The following is a 25,035-nucleotide window of genomic DNA, read 5'->3' on the forward strand; positions in this document are numbered from 1 at the left end:
CCACCATGAAGTAGGGAGTGAGGATACTCCAGCGGGAGAAACTGCAGGTCCAGCACACACAGCTGGTGGCATAGTGGGCGGTGCACTAGGCAGCAGGGCCTCGGGATATTGAGCAGAGTGGGCAAGGAAGCAGACTCCTAAACTGATGGGCTGCCTGCCTTGAGGTAGGCGTGGACATGCCTGAGTTGCTTCCCACACATACCGCCATTCGTGTGGCTTGGAGGGGTGGCAGGAGGAGAGGGGAGAATGGGATCTGGAGACAGGCTTGTGTGGGGGGGACCATCACAGGTTCAGGGAGAGATGGGGTGAGGATTTGAACTTTAGGGAATGGAGGTCAGAATTGGGAACTGAAGAGGGGGTTCCCAGGTTTCTGGTCTGGGCGATTCTAAGATTGCAGGGTGTTTTCTTGGTGTGTCACTGCCTTCTGCTCCGGCAGGATCTAGACAGTAAGGGCCTCCTCCTGTCCCCGTGTGATGGATCTGGTCCTCCCTCAGCAGGCTCTGGTTTAAACCAGATACCAGTGGAACCCTGACTGGGAAGACAGGTATAGCTGTGGTAACCAGGAGGAAGCTAGACCGAGGGAGCTTGTGGAGCCCAGGTTGCAGCAGGAGGCTGTGTGCTCTTAGCTGGTGTCAGTCCTCCATTTTTAAAAACATATATGTTTTATTGATTTTTTACAGAGAGGAAGGGAGAGGGATAGAGAGTTAGAAACATCTATCAGCTGCCTCCTGCACACTCCCTACTGGGGATGTGCCCGCAACCCAGGTACATGCCCTTGACCGGAATCGAACCTGGGCCCTTCAGTCTGCAAGCTGGCACTCTATCCACTGAGCCAAACCGGTCAGGGCAGTCCTCCGTTCATTTTACTTTTTGTTGTTGTTGTTAATCCTCACCCAAGGATATTTTTACCAATGATTTTTTTTAAAGGGAGTGGAAAGGAGGGGGAGAGAGAGAAAAACATAGATGTGAAAGAGACACATCGATTGGTTGCTCCTGCATGCGGTCAGAGCACATGATCAAGCCTTCAACCGAGGTACATGCCCTTGACTGGAATCGAACCCGCGACCCTTCAGTCTGAGGGCTGACGCTCTATTCATTGAGCCATATCGGCTAGAGCAGTGGTTCCCAACCTTCTGGCCCTTTAAATACAGTTCCTCATGTTGTGACCCAACAATAAAATTATTTTTGTTGCTACTTCATAACTGTAATGTTGTTACTGTTATGAATCGTAATGTAAATATCTGATATGCAGGATGGTCTTAGGCGACCCCTGTGAAAGGGTCATTCAACCATCAAAGGGGTCGCGACCCACAGGTTGAGAACTGCTGGGCTAGAGAGAGTCCTCCATTCATGTTAGAGGGCTGGTTAGGCCCAGGCAGTAGCCACCAGTCAGAGCCCTTCTGTTACGGTGCTAATGCCTCTCCGGCAGCCTTAGGTTTGGTGGTGGCTGCTTTGGTATTGGGACGTGACAGGACGGCCATTTAGGGTCTGTCCTTGTGAACTGACACCAGTTTTGCTCCCTGACTTACCCCAGCTGGGTGGCATACTGGGGCTTGCTTGTGTGGGGCAGACCTCACCTTGACCTGTTGGTTCTTTTCAGTCGAGTTCCTGAGGCTGAACCTCTACTGCGCTCCATGTTTGGGGCCATGTCCTTGTTGAATGGTAGTTTACCTTCGTTTAGAGACGGTCGCTGGAAGGGCTTTGTTTTTTGGAGGTGGAGACTGCGGAGTGGCCGTTCAGGCCCAGCTACTCTGTCAGGCCTCTGGGACAGCAGCAAAGCCGAGATTGGGGAGGCTGAAGGGGCTTCCGGCAAGCAGCCGGTTCTGCCCCTGTGCAGGGCTCCTCCCAGCATGGGACTGGGTCCCAGTGACCGCCTCGTACAGTGGACACGTTAGGTCCTGAGTGCAGTGGAGGGACCCCACACCTAAGTACAGCTATGAAATGTGGTGAGACATGCAGTTAAAACCCACATAATGGACAGGTGCCTCAGACACAATGTTTAGGTGACTGAATAGGAAAGGACAGGCTGTCTCCTTGTGGGGAAATGGAAGATACTAACAGAGTATAACCGCCTGGTTTATTTTTTCCCTTATCTTCGGTGTTATGGAGCATGATCTGCAGGCTAGAAATAGGAGCAAACACATTTTTTAAGTTATGGTTTGCATAACTGAAAACAGTGCTCAGGGCACCTGTTTATTCTTCAGCCACCAAACACGCTCAGCCTGTTTGGGCAGGCTCTGCTTGTAACAGTGGAGGGGACAAGTGTATGACACGGGCATGGTGCTGCCTCACAGGGCTCTGGTGCCGGCCAAGGAGCAGCCTTTCTCTTCAACTCTGTACTGACGCAGCCGCTTTCATGGTTCATGGGCAGAACTGGACATTTATCCAGTTTCATTTCCTGTTGTTAAGATGTGTGTTCAGCTTGTCAAGATAGGCCTGTTTCTGGCCTCCCATATTGTCAGTGCTCCTCAGTCTCTAAGTCACGGACAGACGGTGCCCATGCTGTCCATGTCATCTGTGATGTTGCTCTAACCAGGACAGGATAGGGCTCCTCTAGCAGATCCCCTGGCATCTAGTGCCTTTGGGCCTGGTGAGGTTCCCCCACCTAAAGACTACTACAGTAAGCTGGCATCCGTGTCTTATTTCTGTGGATGTGCCAGGTTCTTTGCTGCAGTCAAGATGCACGGTGTCGGTGGGGCCTGTGAGTCTGCTGACCCTATAAAAGACGGCCAGCCAGCGGTTCAGGAGGACAGCTTTTAGCCAGCCAGGAGCCTGGCTAAGCCCTTGGGGATAGCTGCTTTTGGGCACTGAGCCCATTTGTGTAACCAGTCCCATCTTCAGAGACCTCAGCACCCCTCTCTGTGCTTACACCATGGCTCCTGCCTTCACTTTGTACCCAAAGCCTCCCCATTCCGTACCCAGTCAGCTGACCAGCAAATGCCCCTTTGCTGTGTCCACTGCTCTGCTCTGGGTCACCTTGTTAGTTCCAGGCTCTGTGGCAGGGCTTGCCACACACTGTTGTCGGAAGGTGGCAAGGGGAACACGGTCTGTCCTGGGGGGTGCAGGTGAGGCGCCCTTCTGAAGACAGGTCTGCCCAGTCACTTCTCTTGTTGGAAATGCTCAGTGACTTAGAGCCTCATGCCAGGTGGCATCTCAGCACGTGGGTGCCGGGTCCTCCTGGCCTGCCAGCCTCACTTCCCTATGAGTTGGATCTTGTGTTGTCCTCCTGCATTATTTTTCTCACCCTTTTCTTGTGGTCCTGGTTTTATATTCCCTGTGGGTGCATCTGCTCCACCTGGGTGCTTTGTGGCAGGAACCTTTTGCTGCCTCCTATGCAGGCTTAATGAAGCAGATGGGGCACAGACCCCAGGCTCACATGTGTTGAATAAATTATCCAGTGGTATGGTTGATCAGCGTCATTTTATCTTCCTTTATGCATTAATACAGACTTGTCCCTCTCTTAGCATTTAGCCTCTTTTCTGGGATTTCTTTAAGGAGCATAAATCTGATTCTGCAGCCCCAATGTGCACACTCTTTCAGTAGCCTGGGGTTTCTTTGTTTGGAATGGTCAGAAAGCTTCCTTGCACCAGCTGGACTGGGCTTGTTTAATACACTTGGGTGAGGCAGCAGAGCCCTGACATGTTTGTTCATTTGTTTATCAGTAGGTCCAGTGCTCGGGAGACCTCTCCTGCAGGGAAGAAGGCAGTCTGTGAGCAGAGGGGCCAGGCCTCGGAACTCAAGCCTGACATGCCCCTTCCTTTCTAACAAATGCACATGTGTTCTTGTGTGTGTGTGTGAATGTTTCCATCCAAAGGGAGTGTAAGCTTAGCTAATGTTCATAGCTCTGTCCCAGCAGAGTATCGGCATCATAAAAATGTGTGATAGGAACTCATCTTTTATTATACGTATTGGCAAATGTGCTTTTAGGATGTTTTCCTCGTGTGTGTGGTCTGTCTCTTTCCATCCCCAGCTAGAAGCTGTTGGAAGTTGGGGCTTATCTCCTGGGTCCCACCTGGGGAACCTGCACATCTCACATAGGGACCTGTGCCTTGGGAGGGACTGAAAGATGGTTTGTTGTGGCCCCTTTGTTTTACAGAGGAGAGTGGAGCTGGGATCCCACAAATCTTTTTTTTTTTTTTTAATATATTTTATTGATTTTTCACAGAGAGGAAGGGAGAGAGATAGAGAGAGTTAGAAACATCGATGAGAGAGAAACATCGATCAGCTGCCTCTTGCACATCCCCCACCGGGGATGTGCCCGCAACCCAGGTACATGCCCTTGACCGGAATCGAACCCGGGACCTCTCAGTCTGCAGGCTGACGCTCTATCCACTGAGCCAAACCGGCTTCGGCACACAAATCTTAATGCCAGAGTTAGGTGGGGACCCAGGCCGTTCAGAAGGCAGGAAGCAGAGGCTGGCTGGCCACTCGGCCTTCCCATGCCACTTTATTTTGTGCTGATTGTGGGTGTTCCCCAGGGCCTGGCCCCTCTGCTCCCTCCTTCCAGGGGTGCCTATTTTGCTTTGTGGTGCCACCTTTCCTGTTCTTTCCTTCTTGTGCCCCTACCCTCTTACTCCCTTTCTCAGCTGCCTTTCATTGCTCTGCTGAGCACACCTCCCTTGTTGCCTTTCCTGGACCTCAGTGAGGCTGGTTCTGGCCAGGAACCCTGCAGCAGCAGACTCATAGGATGTCAACATCTCTTCTTTTTTTGTCTTTCAGCGAGGAGGCCATGAGAAAAGCTGGTGTGGCCCACAGTAAATCCAGCAAGGATATGGAAAGCCATGTATTCCTGAAGGCCAAGACCCGGGTAAGGCCCAGGTGGGCGGAGCCCACGGCGGAGAGGCTGAGGAAGGGGTGGGTGTGATGCAGACTCTGGAAGCTCCTCTGCCCGGGGAGTGGAAAAGGGGTGGCTACTCACCGATTGATCATGGGCACTATCAGCTTTGCTCTCTGTGGGTCTTCCCATGTGTCTATGGTATAGGTACAGGGAGGTTACTGAGTGGACTCCCAGTATGCAGTCCCAGAGTCTGACCCTAGACCTCACTACAAGCATCCTCCATTTGTGGTTAGCACCTATGAATCCTGTAGGGCATTCACTCAGGCCCCAGCTTCTCAGTGTCAGCCCTTGCCTAAGCCCCACATGGTCCTGACATGTGTGCCCAGAAGAGTTTTTGTCCCTTTTTGTTAAGTGATGAAGGTGGTGCTAGTGGAGATTGAGGCCTTGATTGAGGAACCAGGCATAGGAATATTACTGGTGGGGTAGTTGGGGAGGATTTCCAGTGTGTGAGCTCTCATCCTGGGCTTCATGTGACTACCTCCTTCCATATGTGCACTCTCCCTGGGGCAGAGCTGTTTTAGTAAAAATGAAGCAGAATAGGCACAAAGAAGCCAAGCTGCTCGTCTAATTCCACCCAGTTTGTGCAAGGTGGGGCTGACGCCCAGGGCTTTTGTTCTGCATCACACCTGCCCTGTTCTCCTTATAGACCTGACCTCCAGTCCCTCCTCTGACGCATCGAGTGTGCTCTGAGCACCTTGTGCCTTAGTGTGGTGTTGGGGCTCTAAGACATGCTGTGTGTCACAAATTAAAAGCAGATGTTATGGCCCTTGAGTGGATACTGGTTTGATAAACCAACTGTCAAGACACCTAGAGCTCAACTGGGGAAATTTGAGCATGGTCTGAATGTTTAGATGAGGTGAACATTTTGTGAAATGGAAAGGTAAAGATGACTGGCTAGAAAAGGCAGGTTCCAGAACAAACACCATCTATATAGTTTGGTCTTAAAGGTCAGAGCCCATGAGTGTGTGTGTGTGTGAGCACACATAAGTGCAAGAAAGAGCTCTTGAGGCAGGAAAGGGAAGGTTCTGTGCCCTGGGTATATGAAAAAGCATTTTCTTTTTTTTTTTAATAACTTTATTAAGATCTTTATATACTATACAATTTACCATTTAAAGTGTACAATTCAGTGATCTTTAGGATATTCACAGAGTTGTTGCACAATCACCAGGATCTAAGTTCTGTAACATTTTCTAAAAGAAACTCCAGTTCCATTCTGTTACTCTCCATTTGCCCTAGATCTTTGGTCCTAGGCAACCACTTTCTACTTACCATTGCATGGATTTGCCTTTTTTCATGTAAATGCAATGATATATGTTTTTGTGACTGACTTCTTTCATTAGCATAATATTTTCAAGGTTCATCCATCAACCATGTTGTAGCATGTACCTACTCCTTTGAATTGCCAAATAGTATTTCACTGTATGGATATGCCACATTTTATGTACTCATCACTTGATAGACATTGTTTTCACCTTTTAGCTATTATAAATAATGCTGCTATGAACATTTGTGTACAAATTTTTTATTTATTTATTTAGGATATATATACCTAGGAGTGGAATTGCTGGATCATGTGATAATTATGTTTAACCTTTTGAGAAATTGTCAGACTGTTTTCCAAAGCAACTGCGTCGTTTTTCATTTACAGCAACAGTGTATGCAGTTCCGATTTCTTCACTCCTCAACACTTGTTATTGGTTTTGATTTGCATTTCCCTGGTGACTAATGATTTGGGGCATCTATTCATGTAGTATTGGCCATTTGTATATTTTCTTTGGAGAAGTGTTTATTCCAATCATTTGCCTATTTAAAAAAAATATATATATATATTTTATTGATTTCAGAGAGGAAGGGTGAGGGAGGGAGAGAGACAGAGACAGAAACATCAATGATGAGAGAGAATCATTGATATTATTGATTGGCAGCCTCCTGCACGCCCCACACTGGGAATCGAGCCCGCAACCCCAGCGTGTGCCTTGACTGGGAATTAAACCATGACTTCCTGGTTCATAGATGGACACTCATCCACTGAGCCACACAGGCCAGTTCCTTTGCCCATTTTAAATAGGTTTCTTGGTCTTTTTATTGTTAGACTGTTAGAGATCTTTATGTATTTTGGATACAGTCTCTTATTAGATGTATAATTTGCAAATATTTGGGGGATGGGGTGTTTTAATTGTTTTTAATTTGTATTATAATTAAAAGAGCTTTGTTGAGGGCTTATTGAACTATTTCAGATTTTGAAATGCAGAAGTTGCTGGTTCAGTATTTTTTATCTATCGTTTCATACCGAACTAGCCCCAAATTGGTGGCCTCCTAAACAGTGAGTTATTTCTCCTGATTCTGTGCGTCAGGAATTGGAGCAATTGGAATTGCCTGTCTGGCATTCTGGTGCTCTCACGTGTGACCTGTCATGTAGCTGCATCTAGCTGGCAGCTTTGCTGAGCCAGATGGTCCATAAGGCTTCACTTGCGTGTCTGCACGTTGGTTTTCCCTCCATGTAGTGTCTCTGGCGGTGTAGCCTGGGCTTCTTACTGCATGGCAGCTGGCTTCCATGAAGTAGGAAGTGGAAGCTGCCTGTCCTAGTCCTGGGACATTGCGTAGATAGAGCAGGCCCTGACTAAGGCCAGTGCAGGTTCAGGGAGTTGGAATTTCCTCCACCTTTAATGCGAGCCGCAGCGTGTGTGTGTGTGTACAGGAAGGCCAGTGATTGTCGGCAGCCCTCTTGGAGACTACCACAGAGACTCACAGCAGCTGGGGAATAAGCTTCTGTCCCAAAGTGGGCATCTGGCAGGCAGCAGCCCCCTCACTGCCTTAGCCTTTGCCTTTCTGCAGCCCACGTACCAGATCTTAACAGTTTCAGTCCCACATCTTCTTGGTGTGAGCGGGTTCTAAATCCCTAACTCTAAGACAAGGCCCTGTTTGGAAGAGAGATATTTATTAGAGGTGTTAGAAATTTCCTGTCTTTTTTACAGAGTCACATACTGTTGTCCGGTTCCCAGCTTTTTACTACAGCTTAAGTTCCTCATGGAACCACATACTGTCAGTGTGGCCCTTCCTCACAAGTGGGAATTGGGGGTGGGGTGGAGGGATACTCTCTAGGTCAGATGGCACCCAGCATGTTTGTTACCTGCCTCTCCCACCTGAGACCCCATTAGAATGACTGTGAAAGAATTTAAAAGGTGGGAGGGACCTCAGAGGAGGGAAAAGGATGGGGAAGAGTGATTTCTCTGTTTTTCTGGAGTGGGAGGTGGAAGAGGCCAAAGAGAAGGGGTGACCTAACCTTGGCACCCTGGGGCAGTCCTGGAGAGGTTGGTGCCTGTGGTAGAAGGCACCATGACTTATCCTGGATGGGGGTCGGGAATTCTCACCCCTGGGACCGTTGGTCAGGATGTCAGTGCTCTGCAGATAGAGATTTAGGGATTGGAGATATGACAGCCCCAGCCTCGGAGAGATCGGAGGTGGAGTTTCAGATCCCGGGTCTCCTGTGGAAAAGAATGCTTGCAGCAGACCTGCAGCAGACCTGCAGCAGACCCCAGTGGTTCGTCAGTAACCTGGCCTTTGCAAGAATTTTGGACATGTGTTTAACCCGTAAGGAAGCCCCTTGGCAGCAGCGTGACTTAACTGTGTCCTGTGCCCGTTTCTCCTGTCAAGTGGTCACATCCCTTCCTCGCTCCCTCTCAGGCCCCTTCACCCTGGTCTAATCTAGAGAGTCTCCATTCCACCGTGGAGCAGCCTCAGCCAGGAGCAGACCATGCCGGAGCCCCTGCTCTGGGCCAGGGAATGGTGCTGGGAGTGCTGTGTGCTGGAATCTGCCCACCTGGCTTCGAGCCCTTGGTCCTGGTTCTATGTGAAGGGCTTTGGGGACATGCTCCTGAGCCCCACTTACTGTATATTATGTCTTAGTAAAAGACTCTGGGTGCTTTTTTTTAAAAAAAAATATATTTTATTGATTTTTTACAGAGAGGAAAGGAGAGGGATAGAGAGTTAGAAACATCGATGAGAGAGAAACATCGATCAGCTGCTTCCTGCACATCTCCTACTGGGGATGTGCCCGCAAGCCAGGTACATGCCCTTGACCGGAATCGAACCTGGGACCCTTCAGTCCACAGGCCAATGCTCTATCCACTGAGCCAAACCGGTTTCGGCGCTTTTTTTTTTTTTTTAATCCTCACCCATGGATATGTTTATTGATCTTAGAGGGGAAGAGGGGAGGAGAGAGAAATATCAATGTGCCCTCACTGGGCATTGAACCTGCAACCTAGATATGTGCTCTGACCAGGAATGGAGACCGCAACCTTTTTAAAGGTATTGCTCACCTTGCCTGGCCAATGTGGCTCAGTGGTGAGCATTGACCTATGAGCCAGGAGGTCACGGTTCCATTCCTGGTCAGGGCACATTCCTGGGTTGCAGGCTTGGTCCCCAGTAGGGAGCTTGCAGGAAGCAGCTGATCAATGATTCTTTCTCATCATTGATGTTTCTCTCTCCCTCTCACTTCCTCTAAAATCAATAAAAATATTTTTAAAAACTTAAAAAAAAAAGATATCACCCCCCCTTGCCCTGGCTGGTTTTTCTCAGTGGTTAGAGCCTTGGCCCGTGGACAGAGGGGTCTCAGGTTCGATTTCCAGTAAGGGCTCGTACCTGGTTGCAGGTTCAATCCCCAGGCCCCGTTGGGTTATTTGTGGAGGCAACCAATCAAGATGTGTTTCTCTCATGTCAATGTTTTTTTCTCTCTCGCTCCCTCCCTCCTCCTTCCCTTCCGTTCTCTCTAAAAATCAGTGGACAAAATATCCTCGGGTGAGGATTAAAACACATACGGATATTGCCCACCTAAAAGATGGTCCACGGTCCTAACGAGGCATCAGATACTGACCTGGCAAGCTCCCAGTCCTAGTCCTCTCCGACTTGGCCACCTTGTTTCCTGAGCTTCCTGTAGCCTCTTCCACACACACATCTTCACTGTTAGCCACGCCCCAAACTGCCCGCCTTCAAGGAGCAGCCTCAGTAGGTGGGCCACGTGCAGGAGCCCTGACACCAGGGACCCCTTCACTCCCAGCACATGGTCTCTCCTACCAGAATCGGTGGGGCAGTGGGAAACTGGTAGTGTTGACAACCTCCTAAGTGCCCATTGCGCCAAAAGAGACTCTCTCTTTCAGGGCCTGCCTCCTTGGGTGTGCTTAGGACCACAGCTTTGCTTTTCCTCTCGCGCCTTCCCCCTCGTAGTTTCCTCTGTTGATTTCCCCTGGCTGAAAAAAGTGATGGGGTGAAGTGTGGAGATAGATGAAGGATAATAAAGATTTACAAAGTATGCTTATAGTTTTACATTCACCTTGAGACCACTTTCATTTTATTTCCTTTTCCCTGGAAATAGTCTTATGACAGGTTCACTGTCTGTCCCTGGGCTCACAGGTGTGTGTCCCGGGGCAGTACCACCACGGCGCTATGTCTGGTTCTAATTATCATCTCGCCAGTCTGCTGCCAAGTGGACGCTCACTCTCAGTGACTTAGGAGAGGAGGGTCATGTGAGCACCACAGGGCGTGGTGAAAGGCTTTGCCCTTTTGGGGCTGCCTTGATGGAAGGATGGGCATTTTGAGAAGGGAAGGATGTACAGCTTATGTGAGATAAGATTTTAACTCAGGCGTCCCCCTTGTTCACTACAGGACAAACTCACATTAGTGATTTCCGCGGAACACCCGGTAGTGAGTGTCCTTGGTTGCAAAGAGTACAATTGGTGGAAGGCAGGCCCTGCTGAGCAGTTCCAGAAACACGCAGGGCAGCTGGGACAAAGAAGGCCCTCGGCCGTGGCCTTCACCTGCCCCCCTTGAGTGCCCTGTGTCCTCTCCCTGTCTGTGCAGTAAATTCAGATTAACAGGGATCTCCGCAAGCACAGCCAGGGGCAAACATCCAGATTTGCATGTCAGTGTGACGTCAGCAGTGAAAAAGCAACAGGCTGGGTATTAAAAGCGAAAGTACTTCGATACAAATAGTGCAGAGACAAAGGCGGCCCGCCCATGACTACTTCTGAAATGCCTTGTGACCTTAGGACAGCCCCTCGTCCCCACTGGACCTACTCTGCCCGCTGCGGAAAGAGGGGTGCCTGAGCTGGCGCTTGGCCCTCTCGGTTAAGTGTTTACAGCAAGGTGGAAGGAGCAGCCGTTTGAAGTGTTGTTTTTCTGTTTCTCGGTGCCTTTTGTTGCCTCCTGCAGCTGAGCACTGACAGCCGTCCTCTGAGAGCCAGATTCCAGAGGAGGCCCAGCTGGGCAGAGCGTGGGGTGGGCCTCAGCCCAGCAGCCTTTCAGGAAGAGCCCTCAGCTCTGTGGCTCAGGGGTGAAAGGGGGAGGGAAGGGGAGCACACGGCTTCACTTCTTCATCTGGGATTAAACTGCTTCCTGTTTTCACTTTTAGGACGAATACCTTTCTCTTGTGGCCAGGCTCATTATCCATTTCCGAGACATTCGTAAGTAAAATTTTACATTTCTGGTTGTGATCGCTGTGAGAGGCTGACCCTGTCATGTGGTGGAGACTTATTTGGCCACAGTGCCTGAGTCAGAATGTCTGTGTAAAAGTGCCTGCTTTCTGGAAAGTTCTTCATTGCTTTGCATTTGATTCCATATTTCTCATCTCCCCAGAGACTCAGCCTGAAAAATGCTGATTTGGGCATAATGGAGATGTTAGCCTCAAAGTGGTTTAAACTGAACTGCTGTTTTTGCTTGTCCATTTAATCTTTTTTAAAAGGACTGTTGGCCGTGGTCGGGTGGCGCAGTCGGTTGGAATGTTGTCCGGACACTAAAAGGTTGCGGGTTTGATTTCTGGTCAGGGCACATACCTAGGTTCCGGGTTCAATCCCAAAGTCTGGGTGTATATGGGAAGCGGCCGATCAATCTCTCTCTCTCCCTTTCTTTCTCTCTCTCTTTCTCTCTCTCTCTCTCTCTCCTCCCCCATTCTCCCTTCCTCCCTCTTCTCCTCTCCCTCTCTCCCTTCATCCCTCTCTTCTTCTCTCCCTCTCTCCCTTCCTCTCTCTAAAATCAATAAACATATCCTCGGGTGAGGTTTAAAAAAAGAAACAATTCTTTAAAAAAGAAAAGGACTGTTGCTTTTATCTCCAGGCAGCTCTTCTTAAATAAGCAGTTTACTCTGGAACAGAAACTTCTTTCCCTAATAGTTGGTTTTATTGACCCATGGAGGCCTGACCTAAATGTGTGTTCCTGTTAGGCTGGAAGCTTCTGAGGCCAACTTCCTGCCTCGAGCTCCCTGCCGTAGTGAGGGACACCCAGGTCCTGCCACATCCCACCTCCTGATTCCCAGGGTCCTGCTGTGGTTGTCAGCCAGGCCCAGCAGCAGCCATGGCACTCAGAAATGAGTGTCACTGCATGCCTGGGTCAGGGTTTTCTGTGTAGACACTGAGTGTTCCTGGATGGCTGTAATCTGTAAAGGAAACGGGCTGCGGGGCGGGGCAGGGCACTCTGTGGTTTCAGCCAACAGCGCCTCTTGCCTGCCTGCAGCTGTGTTTCCACGGGAGACGGGCTCCTGACATAGCCTGTCCTTGGAGTGTGCACTTGGCAAGTCCAGTCGCTGTTCCCCTGTGGTTGTAGAGGCAGCTACAGATTCAGTCTCAGTAATCTTGGGCTAAGGAAGAACCCCAGAGGTTTTGCCTCTTTCCACACGAACTAGCTTTTTACCAGGACAGCCAACAAGGTGAACTTCACTTGATTTCATTTTCTTGCTCTGTCTGGGAAGGTTCTATGTGGCGTCTAGAACAAGAGGAGGTGGAAGTAGGAGCTTGGAGAACGAGCAGCCTGGATGAACCATCCTGCTTTGTCCTGGCAAGGGACTCTGCTTGTCGGGGCTGGGCTGGTCTGTTGAGGAGGTGGCCCTGGCACGTTGGCACACACAGGCCTGTGGGCTAGGGTGTCCACAGCTGTCTCACTGTCACCTCAGGAGAGGGTGGAACTGGTGCGGCAGTTCCCCGCCTGACCCTAGGGCCAGTTAGATCTGACTTCCAGCCAGGTTTGGCCAGCCTCAGTTTCTCTAGAAAATAGAGATGCTGCCTCACGGCGTAGGTTGAAAATGGAGGTGTCATGGAATTTTCAGCACCATCTGGGCCATCATGGATCCTACAGCCTTCCTGTTTGTTGCTCAGGGCAGGAGCTGAGACTATGGCCCTAGGAAGGAAGGAGAGCTAGAGTAGGCCCAGAGTGAGCCTCTGCCTGGGCAGTTCTTTAAGGCCCCAGGTTGGCCCTGGGGGGTTCTGCACCCTCTTCTCCCAGGCCCTCTTGTGCGTCAGCGCTGCCAGGAATGGGACACATACACACGTGTGTGAGTGCGTGTGCGCACACACAGACACAAACATACACTGAAGCTCTGAGGTATGTTTTATCTAGTTTCTAGGCAGGGTGAGCTCAGTTTTAGCAAATGACCTCTGGGCAAATGCATATAAACTGACTTACTGTGAAAATATGTGGTTATATAAAACGTTATTTATTTTGTTTTTGTTTTTTTAAATATAGATAACAAGAAATCTCAAGCTTCTGTCAGTGGTAAGAATTTTTCCTTTTTGAATTCAGATTCTTCCCCCCCTTGGATATGGGGCAGCAGGAATGATATTGTGGATGCCCCGTTTGCCTCCCACTAGAGGACAAAGTTCAGAGCGACCTCTGGCTGGTCACGAGAATTGTGGAGCTGTGCTGCATACTCCCCATCCTTCCTCTTCCTATGCCCATAAGATGCTGCTGCCCCACTGCATTTCACTTGGATACAGTTTTTGCCCAGCAAAAAGATTATAAAAACTCACATAGTTATTGAGACATTATCTAAAATTTTGCTCTGGGAGAGAACTATTATTGTATATTTAGTATAACAGCATGTAGTAGTTCTTAGAGAGTAGTTGTGAATTATCTTAAGTTACAAAGTTTCTTTGCAAGTTAAAAATTATCATTATTTTTTATTTTTTAATTCCAAGGCTTTATCACATAAGGGAGACCTGTCTGACAATTCAGCCTTGATTGATTTCACTGACCGAGCTGAGCTGCCAGTGAAGGAGTTGAGATCCAACATGGCCAACTAGACTCCCACCTGTCAGGAAGGGAGCTAGTCTCCCATGCTGTTTGTCTTACCGTAGGCCGCAAAGCTATAAATGCCAGATGCCCATGCCTGCCTCAGATGAGCGAGCTGCACCTGTCCATGTGGGCCCTATCTCCCCTCGGGGTATCTCCATGTAGAGTGATTCTCAGCTAGCGGGGCGGTGGGATCAGAGTGCATGGCCAGGAGAACGTATTGAAGCATAGGGCTTTGTGGCAGGGTGTCCAGGCCAGGCCACCCCTGTTTGCAGCTAGTCATCTGCCATAAGCCTACACTCATAAATGTGTGTGACGAGAGCATCAGGCTCCTTGTCTTGCTTCAGCATTGTTCACCGAGCTGAGTCTGGAGACCTGGGGGCTTGGTGAGTGTCGCAGTGCTCCTTGGCGCTTTGTGGACCTTTCCCTCACTTAGCTTGGCCAAGTGATGGTGTGCTGGCCCCGGGTATAGGAGTAGTGTCCGGAGAATGCTCCTCTGTGGGGGTTCTGGTATACAGGGAGCCGTGTAATATCCCTGGAGAGCATCTGCCTTCACCTTCCTTCCCTCCGCCTGAGGCTTTTCCATGCGCCCCACCCCCACCCTTGTGCCCTTGTTTACTTGAAGAAGGGCCTTGTGTGCTCACCCAGCAGGAAAGGATTGTACAGCCAGAAGGGGTGGGAGCTGCTGCCTTCCCTGAGGGCAAATTTGTCCTTCAATCTTAGGACCCTAGTACAGGCCCGACTAGGAGTGCTCCCTGCCCAGGAGGCTCATGGTCCAGAAGCAATAATAAACACACAAGGCGCCCTGCCCGGGGCTGTGACAGGCAGTTAGGTCAGCATTTGGGAGGCTTCCAGGACTCTGACCAGTTGGGGCTTTGAGGCAGTACAGCCTGGAGGCAGCAAGAAGTGGGTGCTCCATGAGGCCTCACAGCCTTCAGAGCCTCAGCTGATTTCCGTGGGCACTTCCTGAGATGCTGTGCCTTTGTGTTCCCACAGACCCTATGAATGCACTACAGAGCCTGACTGGCGGACCCGCTGCAGGAGCAGCCGGAATTGGCATGCCTTCTCGGGGCCCAGGACAGTCCCTAGGTGGGATGGGAGGCCTTGGTGCCATGGGGCAGCCAATGCCTCTCTCTGGACAGCCGCCCCCCGGCACCTCAGGGATGGCCCCTCATGGCATGGCTGTTGTGTCCACGGCGACTCCACAGAGTGAGTACCACCATTTTCAGAGAACCTGCCATTTTCTTCGGAAGCGGCATGCATTTTATTCCTTTGCTTAAGGTGGTTGGAGAAGCTCCAAGGAGCTCTGTCTTTTTATCTTTGTTGGTGTGATGAGAAAAGGGCTCCAAGCCTTCTGTGGGCTACCAGAAGAGTTAAGTGACACTGAGGCCCTCTTACTACCCCGGGGTGAGAGTGGGGGACTCGGAGGAGGTTGGAGTGATCTGGGGCTCCATCCAAGGGCTTGTATTTTGTAGCTGTAAGAGAAACAGTTATGTCTCAGGAGTGTTCTTGGTCATGAACAAGTGCTGTTAGCATCTCACAGCGCCTAGACTGCCCCGCTCTCAGGAGCCGTCTCTTCCAGTGCTGCCCTTGCCCTCTTTGCACTTCTCTGCAGCACACGGCCCCTTGTCTTCTGTACTCGGCTGCCCCTTCCAGGAGCTGGACTGTAGTGCAGGTCTTCCTTTCTTTCCAAGACCCCTCTTGATGGACCTTGGAAAACATTTACTTAGTACCTGGAATGTACTTCAGGACTTCAAAGTGCTTTGATACTATTTTTCCTTAATAGAACATTTTATTTTTGGAATACTTGAGTCACAGGAAGTTGCAGAGTAGTGCAGAGTTCCCATGTACCTTTCACCCAGCTTCCCCAATGATAATATCTTAGTACATCATCAAAACTGAGAAATGAGCATGGGGACAGTGCTCAACTCAGGGAGACTATTCAGACGTCAACAGTTCCTATATGCATTCTTGTGCATGCACTTACATGTGTGTAGTTCTATGAGATTTTATCATATGTGGAATTGAGTAACCATCAGCACTGTCAGCATGCAGAACTGTTCCATCACCACCAACAAGCTGTTGTATATCTCTTTTTTTTAATTATTTTTTTATTGATTTTTAGAGTGAGAGGAAGTGAGAGGGATAGAACGATAGAAACTTCGATGAGAGAGACACAATCAGCTGCATCCTGCACACCCCCTACTGGGGATCAAGCACACAACCCTGGCATGTGCCCTGCCTGGGAATCAAACCGTGACTCCCTGGTTCATAGGTTGTCGCTTAACCTATGTCTCTCAGCTGGGGTATCGTATACCTTTTTTTTTTTTTTTTAAATATATTTTATTGATTTTAGAGAGGAAAGGAGAGGGAGAGAGAGATAAAAACATCAATGATGGGAGAGAATCATTGATTTGCTGCCTCCTGTATGCCCCCTACTGGGTACTGAGCCTGCAACTTGGGCATGTGCCCTTGACCAGAATTAAACCCGGTACCCTTCTGTCTGCAGTCTGACACTCTATCTGCTGAGCCAGCCTGGCTAGGGCTGTTGTATACCTTTTAATAATCATACATGCCCTCCAACCCTAAGCCCTGGCAGTCACTGATCTGATCTCTATAATTGTGTCACTTTGCCAATGTTTTATCAGTGGCATCATATAATGTCTGACTTTTTGAGATTGGCTCTTTTTATTCAGCATAATGCCCTTGAGATCCTCCAAGTTGTATTAATCATTCACTCCTCTTCATTGCTGAGTAGTATTCCATGAGTGTCTCAAGGACTGAGTGTGCTAAGTTTACTTATGCATTCACCCTAGAAGGACATTTGGGTTGTTTCCAGTTTGGGGCAGTTATACATAAAGCTGCTGTGAACACTTGTGTATGGGTTGTGGTGTTTCAATGTGTTTTTGTTGTGTATCCCTCATAGTAACCTATGAAGAGGGCAGTGTCATTGCCTCTGCTTTCCCCAGAAGGTAGCATGACCTATAGCTGGGCTCAAACCCAGGCTGCCTGACCTGAGCGCCCTGTTCTTTGTTGGATTTACTGTATTAGCATTGCCTTGCTCTTCTCAGATGGCACATGTGTTCTCATTCTCACCACTCCTGCACTGGAATCTTCCATCCCCAGCCATCCTCTTCCTCCTCAGGTCTTCATTCTCTTCTCCTTACTGATATCTTGCCATCAGATTCTTAGGTCTTCACTTGGTTCTTCATCTTGAGCTTCTTTGTCCCCCTTTGTCATACCAGCACACGTGATACACACACGGGATAGCTTATGGAAGAATGTGTAAAAGAGGTACCGGCCCTGGCTCCTTCTTACATTATACTCTGGTGTATTGGTTGAGGTTTTTTTTTTTTTTAAATCACAAACTTATATTTTATAATAAAAAATAGTTTTAAAATGTGTGAGTTGCGAATGCTCCTATCTATGATTTGTCTTACAGTCTCGCACCTAAGACTTTGTCAGAAGTTCAGTGGCAAAAGCTTTCGTATCTTCCCCAATCTGACCTTGACCCACATCCTGTTTTCAGCTTCAGAAGGACCTGGTCTCCTGTGTGGCACTAGAGGAAGTTTGAAGTGGGCTCTCTACTTTCATGTCCTGCTGCTTCCTCTGGTAGAGACCTTCCCTCCCTACCTTTGACCTCTTGCCTGCCTGGTCTCCCTGAACTATGTGTCATGGCCCAATGGGCATTTGGTCTCCCTTTCTCACATTTTTTCCAAATGCCACTGTGTGATTAAGGCCACTTCAAGCCATAATCCCAGAGGGCAGGGCCTTAGAGGTTTTGCCAGGGTTCTCAAAGGGCAGACTTGTGATAGTCTCCAAGTGACCCAGGTTAGTCATAAGAAACACAAACTTTGACTGTGGGTAAGGCTGTGGGCTGGGGTACAGGGTTTTAGCGAGACTTGTCCCTCTGAACATTTTTGTTCCTCAATGAATTTTGTATCATGTGCATGTAAAAAACGACTTTAAAATTCTGTCCTATTTCTGGCTCTTTGACAGACTGGGTGCTGAGGAACCCTCCTTCTTCTGGATAACTAGATCCTGGGTAGGCTGCATTTTGGATTGCTGGGCTGGCAGAAGTAGGGGATGCTCTTTCCCTTGCTGTGCCCTGGCTCACTGCAAGATAGGTGACCTGGGAGCTTGCAGTTTTGGGGTCCCTCCATCCAGCAGGATTTGTGCTAGGGCCCTTGGCATCCCTAGCACCCCCAGAAGCAAGGGCAGATTGGAAGAGAATGCTTCCAAGATTAGTACTGTTGGAATTGCAGTTAAGGTCAAGCATTGAGCACACAATCAAAGATCAGTAGGTATGAAAGGAAGCAAAGGCACCATGAGGAAGAACAGAAACAATAAACAGATGTGGAAATCCCCAGGGACCACACACATAGCCATTGTTGGGTATGGGCTTGGCTGCTGAAAGCATAAAGGATGGAATCCCAAATGAACAAGCACTGTGATACTCTCTGGAATGACCACGCAGATTTGAAAAGGAACCAAATAGAACTTTCAGAAGCTGAGAAAATTCATGAAAGAAAAAGAAGTATGGGTGAGTAAACAGTGCATTAGATATAGCTGAAGAAAGACTTTGTGAACTAGAGCTACATTTGAAGAAATTCTGTAGAATGTAGCCCAGAGAAGCAGACATGGAAAATAGGAGGGTAAGAAATGTAGAGGATAAAATCAGAAAGTCTAATATCTAATAAAAGGACCAAGTGGAGAGAATGGAAGCACAGTAGTATGTGAGGAGATGATGGCTTAGAAAAGCTCAGCACACTCACACCGGTTAAATAAAGCATCCATGTCTTAACCTGTTGTGAACAGAATACCAAAGGCCAGAAGAATCTCTTAAAAATGGCCAATTTTTATAAGGAGCAAGAGGTCGACTCAGCAGACTCAGTGACGGAGTCAAGAAGATAGAAGGTGGTTAGGGTGCTGAGAATAGAGCTGCCAACCACAGTTATGTGCCAGTAAAACTTCCAAGGACTAAGAGGAAACAGACATTTTTAGATAAATAAAGCCTAAGGAACCTTCATTAAAAGGTTTTTAAGGACATACTTTTATTTGCTCACCATTTCCTCTTCTCAAACCATCCTTCTCAACATGCCAGGTGTAAGATGGGAGAAGAAATATTTTTCATGTAAGGTAGTGAATCTAAACCAGTAATTCTCAATGATTTTGCACCCTAGGGAACATTTGGCAATGTCTACAGACCATTTTGATGTCACAGCTGTGAGGGTGCTATTGGCATCCAGTGGGTGGAAGCCAGAGATGCTGCTAAACATCTTACATGCACAGGACAGCCCCCCCACCCCCCATAACATAGGATTATCTGGCCCAAATTTCAGTAAGGATAAGGTTGAGAATTCTTGGTGTAAACAAATATTACCTCTATAAAAGAATAATATTCAGCGCTAACCTCCATATGGACCTGCTACATTCCAAGCACTATTTTGAGTATTCTACCTATAATAAGTTATTTATTAGTCCAGTGTAGGAAACTGAGGCATACATAGAACAGTGACAGAGTTGGGATTTGAGTCAGGGTAGTCTGGGTCAGAGGATGTACCCCTAGTCATTATTCTATCCTGATTATTATAAGTCTGCTGTGTGGTCATAAGTTGATAAACAGGGACCAAAATAAATGGAAGTCAGAGGGGGGAATATATCAAGGAAATCAGGTCTATTATGTGCACATAAAACCTACTTTAAAAAATAGGGAGGGTTTTCCCTGGCCAGTGTGATTCAGTTGGTTGGGCAGCATCCTGTGTACTGAAAGGCTGTTGCTTCGATTCTGGTCAGGGCACATGCCTGGGTTGTGGGCTGAATCCACCATAGGGGCATGCAGGAGGCAGATGATCACTACCTCACTCACATCAATGTTTCTCTCTCTCTCTCCCTTTCCCTACCTCTCTCTCTTAAAAAAAAAAAAAAATAGAGAAGGTTCTCAGGTCCTTGTATTTGGGAAAGAGATTAAATTGTGCCTAAACTTTATACTTTATTTAAGTGTACATGAACAGCCCTGGCTGGGGAGCTCAGTTGGTTGGAGTGTCATCCCGATACACCTAGGTTGCAGGTTCAGTTACCAGGCAAGGCATATACAAGAAGCAACCAATAAATGCATAGATAAGTGGAACAACTAATGGATCTCTCTCCCTCTCTCCCTCCCTTTCTTTCTCCCTCTCTCCCTCTCTCCTTCTCTCCCTCCCTCCCCCTTTCTTTCTCTCTCTCTTTAAAGTCAATTTTAAAGTTATTACAGCCTGGATGATATTCAGAGAATTATGCTGAATGAAAAAAACTAACCATACTGTATGGTCCCACTTGTGTAACGTTTTTTAAATGGCAACATTTCAGAAATGGAGGACACCCTAGTTGTTGCCACGGGTGGAAGGATGGGGTTGCTGAGGCAGGTGGCACTCCTAGGGATCCCTGTGTTGTTGGAATTGTTCAATATTTTGACTGTAATCTACTCAGTTGAGAAAATTGTATAGAACTTAATATTCACACCTGCACAGATGAGCAGATATTCTGACTGTGTTATTCTGTTATAATTTCACAAAATAGTACCATAGGTAGAAGCTGGTCAAAATATACAATGGATCTCTCTCCATATATTTTTTAAAATTTTATAACAGCTTTATTTAGATACAATTCACATACCATATAGTTCTCCCATTTAAAGTGAAACTTTGGTATTTTTTAGTATATTCAGAGAGTTGTGCAACCATCACTCCAATCAATTTTAGAACCTTTTCATTACTCCAAAAGAAACTGCTCCATAGAAAATCTTATAATAGCCCCAAAGTGGAAACAACCCAAATGTCCATAGTTGATGAATGGATAAACCAAATGTGGAAAATCTGTATAGTGAAGTGGTTTCCAATCTTTTTTTGGCCATGCCCTACCTAAGCATCTCTAAAATACTGATGCCTACCCCCACCCCCACCCCCGTGACATATAATTCTTTTTTTTAATAAATATATTTTATTGATTTTTTACAGAGAGGAAGGGAGAGGGATAGAGAGTTAGAAACATCGATGAGAGAGAAACATCAACCAGCTGCCTCCTGCACACCCCCTACTGGGGATGTGCCTGCAACCAAGGTACATGCCCTTGACTGGAATCGAACCTGGGACCTTTCAGTCCGCAGGCCAACGCTCTATCCACTGAGCCAAACTGGTCAGGGTGTGACATATAATTCTTATTCAAAAAATGAACTATTCACATGGAGGAAGCCTAAAAGGCCATTAGCTTGGTCTAAACAAGCTCCCAAAGAACATGACATCCATGAAAGAGAAAAATAAAAGAAAGTTGAAGTACTGAGGAAGAAATCCCTAAGAAATTGTTAAAAAACTAGAGGCCTGGTGCATGAATTTGTGCATGGGTGAGGTCTAGCCAGCCCACCCCGATTGGGCCAGTGGGGGGGAGGGGGTGCTGTAGGTGGTTGACAGGCCGGTTCCACACCCTGGTCAAACTCATGGTTGAACTTCCGGTCGAGGGGACAATTTGCATATTAGCCTTTTATTATATAGGGTACAGGATAATAATAAGCCTGGCCGGCGTGGCTCAGTGGTTGAGCGTTGAGCCAGGAGGTCATGGTTTGATTCCTGGTTGGGGCACATGCCCGGGCTGTGGACTTGATCCCCAGTGTGGGGCAGCCAGGAGGCAGCCAATCCATGATTCTTTCTCACCATTGATGTTTCTGTCTCTCTCTCCCTTTCACTCTGAAATCAATAAAAATCTTTTTAAAATAATAATAATATGAAGTGATATGAAAAAATAGCAAGTAAAGTTTCAATACATAATAGAGAACTGAAATGCATAAATATGTCACAATATATATTTATATACTGTATATGAGGGCCCTAGAGCCATAAGAAATGCAAAAAAATTCACTGTTAATAACTCATTCTCGGATTGCACCCCCTGTGGGGTATGTGCCCCACGTTGGGAACCACTGGTATAGTGGAATCCTATTTGGCAATAAAAATAAATGAAATATTGATATGTGCTACAGCATGGGTGAACCTTGTAAATATTATGCTAAGCGAAAGAAGCCCATCAAAAAAGACCACATATTGTGAGATTCCATTAATTTGAAATGTCCAGAATAGACGAAGCCATAAAGACAGAAAGTAGATTGGTAGTTACCAGAGGCTGGGCTTCTTGGCTATCCAAAAGACTTAGCTCTTTTCTTTTTTCTATACTATTATAGAACAATTCATAATAGTAAGTTCCATAATCCACACAAATGTTGCTCCCATCACATATGTTCAATCCCAGCAGCAGGTGGGGCAGCAGATGGTTTTACCACCCTCCCTTTCTGCACAGCCCTGGGCAATGGGCTCTGCTGGCCTTGTACAGCTGGGCCTGATTCCGCGTCTGTCTCCAGCCCAGCTGCAGCTCCAGCAGGTGGCGTTGCAGCAGCAGCAACAGCAGCAGCAGCAGTTCCAGCAGCAGCAGGCGGCATTGCAGCAGCAGCAGCAGCAGCAGTTCCAGGCTCAGCAGAATGCCATGCAGCAGCAGTTCCAGGCAGTGGTGCAGCAGCAGCAGCAGCAGCTCCAGCAGCAGCAGCAGCAACAGCAGCACCTGCTTAAATTGCACCATCAAAACCAGCAACAGGTACCAGGTGCTCTTGTTCCTGTACTTGGCCTCCCTCCCGTGGTGTTGGAGCTCTGGACACGCACCAGCCATTGTGATGGGTGTAGGGACCCAGAGCCAGTAGTGGATCCTCCTGACACCTGGTGCCTCAGCTTCCTTCTTCATGAGCTTCCCACAGAACCTAGAACATGGAGGAAAAATAGGCCCTGACTTGCTAGGAGGTAATCTGATCTCACAAGACTGGCCTCTCTGCCAGACTTGGGTGTCTAGCTGCAGACCTACTACGTGCTGGGGGCTGACTCAGTGGAGGCTCTGGGTGCAAGCGATTCATATAAGAGTTAGCTGAATCAAGAAGTGAGACGCACTCTCCAAGATGCATGAATGCTTGAGCCATCACGTGGGCTTGTTTGGTGCCTGAACACAGCACTAATCGACCTACATCTAGTGTCCTACAGGGGCATGGCAATGTCACATTAGAAGCCCTGCTCCTAAGAACACAGTCACCCCACCCCCCATGGTTTACAGTCAGCATCAGACATGTTAAGCATCTATTGTTAGGTCCGCTCTTGGCTGAGGGAGGGAATCCCTGAGGGGACCTTCACTTTTCTACCTCCTCCAGGCCTTGGCTCGCTGACTCCTTTTCTCAGTGGCCACCCTCTCAGAACCGACAGTGAGTCTTCAGTCCCACCTTTCATCTTCATCCTGAAAATCAGACATTGGCCATCTTCGTGAGGCTCGTACTATTGACCAGTGTAGGGACCTTGGAGATTTGAGTCACCTGAGCGTTTATCCCAGCCTCCATAGAGCTGCATCCATATGTTACTCTTACTAAACTCTCCCAATATTTCCCTTGAATCTCCCATCCTCTCAGGTCTAGGGGTAGACCAGCCAGCGTCTGATGGCCAGGGCACAAGTGCACTCCTGGTGTTTCCTCAGTGTTCACTGTGGGAAGTGCTCCCTCTGCCCCGTGTGAGGACAGCCCCGGCAGGCTTCCCGGGGCAAGGCTGGCACAGGGCCCAGAGGCCGATGGGGTGACGGAGTGCTACTTGTTCTGCCCCTAGATACAGCAGCAGCAGCAGCTGCAGAGGATGGCACAGTTGCAGCTGCAGCAACAGCAGCAGCAGCAGGCTTTGCAGGCCCAGCCGCCAATGCAGCAGCCACCAATGCAGCAGCCACAGCCTCCCCCCTCCCAGGCCCTGCCCCAGCAGCTGCAGCAGATGCATCACCCACAGCACCACCAGCCACAGCCACAGCCTCAGCAACCACCAGTGGCTCAGAACCAACCATCACAGCTCCCGCCACAGTCACAGACCCAGCCTTTGGTGTCGCAGGCTCCGGCCCTCCCTGGACAGATGCTATACCCCCAACCTCCGCTGAAGCTTGTGAGTACCCATGACTTGTGGTAGGCCGTGGCTCCTCTCTGGTATCACATGAAGCTTGTGGCCATTAGCAGTTTCTGAAGCTCTGGCTATAGACGGCATGTCCTCTCTTCAAGCAATGGGACTCAGGTGACCCTTTCCCATGTTGGCCTTCGTGTCTGGCTCAGCGAGGGAGTGTGCATTCCAAGAGCTGCTGCAGCCTGCACTGGGGGTGCCTGCTGCAGGAGTAGCAGTTTGTCTTCCAAGCAGCATGGCTGATTGTGGTGGTCGTCGTGGCCATTTTAAAATAATGGATGATTTTAGGATTGTTGATGACTAGATATGTGACAGCACGTGCATTCTCACTGTGGGAAGGACCTGTCACCTCCATTAAGCATCCATGGTGGTTTGCTACTTGCTCAGAGTTTCTGATCAAAGATCCCTGTCATTACCATGTTTTTGAGGAGGGTATTAATATAAAATGTTACTTTCAGTCTTATTATGCATCTCTGTACAAAGCAAAAATCCAGTCAGTGACATTTACACAGAGGACAGAATATTGCCACCAAGTTAGGAGTAGCTACGTCAAGGGGCCATTTTTATGTGTGGGGTTTTTTTTGCTCGTTTCCTTGGTTTTCATGGCTTTTTCTATGTGTGACTCATTGAATGGAGTAAGGATAGGCCATGCCTGAATTGAGTGGCAAGTGAATAGAGGGCTCACAGGAGCAGGCTGAAAGGCTGGGGATAGTTGGGAGAAGCCGGTATTAGTAGACCTGCCACCTAGGAGCCATCCTTCTGCTGGCTGGCTATCCACTCTGGTTTCTTTTGAGGCATCAGGGCTCTGAGTGGGACTCTTATAGACTGTTAGTGTGCTTGGGCCCGAGGTTGAGAAGGCTGGGCTGTGTGGTTGGAGCCATTGCTTTGTTTGCAGGGATAGATGGTGATGCCATCTCAGTGGGAAAGCTGTACTTCTCACCATAGTTAGAGGAAGTGGGACTCCACTGTGCAACTCAAAGACAGGCTGGTGTGGGACATTGCGCATGAGCTAAAGGATAAGGAATGACTATTAAGGTGACATAATAACCAGTGAAGACATAACGATCCCATCCTCCTCATAAGAAGTTTCGAGCGTCAAAGCTCCCCCAGAAGTAGTGGGTACTCTGCTCTCCGTGGCTCCAAATCGAATTCTCC

General features: G+C 48.3%; 1 protein-coding gene across 7 annotated transcripts in view; it reads left to right on the forward strand.

Annotated features, from left to right (window-relative positions):
- Positions 1 to 25,035, forward strand: part of MED15 (mediator complex subunit 15) — a 62,267-nt gene that overhangs the window by 20,302 nt on the left and 16,930 nt on the right. For 5 of the 7 annotated variants that reach the window (XM_036353338.1, XM_036353341.1, XM_036353340.1 and 2 more), the window contains exons 2-7: positions 4,720 to 4,807; positions 11,244 to 11,295; positions 13,346 to 13,375; positions 14,888 to 15,100; positions 22,278 to 22,507; positions 23,548 to 23,868. In XM_036353338.1, coding sequence (XP_036209231.1) covers positions 4,720 to 4,807; positions 11,244 to 11,295; positions 13,346 to 13,375; positions 14,888 to 15,100; positions 22,278 to 22,507; positions 23,548 to 23,868 — 934 coding nt within the window. Of the gene's footprint in view, positions 1 to 4,719; positions 4,808 to 10,833; positions 10,960 to 11,243; positions 11,296 to 13,345; positions 13,376 to 14,887; positions 15,101 to 22,277; positions 22,508 to 23,547; positions 23,869 to 25,035 lie in introns of those variants that run through there. The other 2 variants (XM_036353344.1, XM_036353345.1) reach the window with 2 other exon arrangements.

Source organism: Myotis myotis, unplaced genomic scaffold (assembly GCF_014108235.1).
Source record: "Myotis myotis isolate mMyoMyo1 unplaced genomic scaffold, mMyoMyo1.p scaffold_m19_p_20, whole genome shotgun sequence".
In the NCBI taxonomy this organism is placed as follows: Eukaryota; Metazoa; Chordata; class Mammalia; order Chiroptera; family Vespertilionidae; genus Myotis; species Myotis myotis.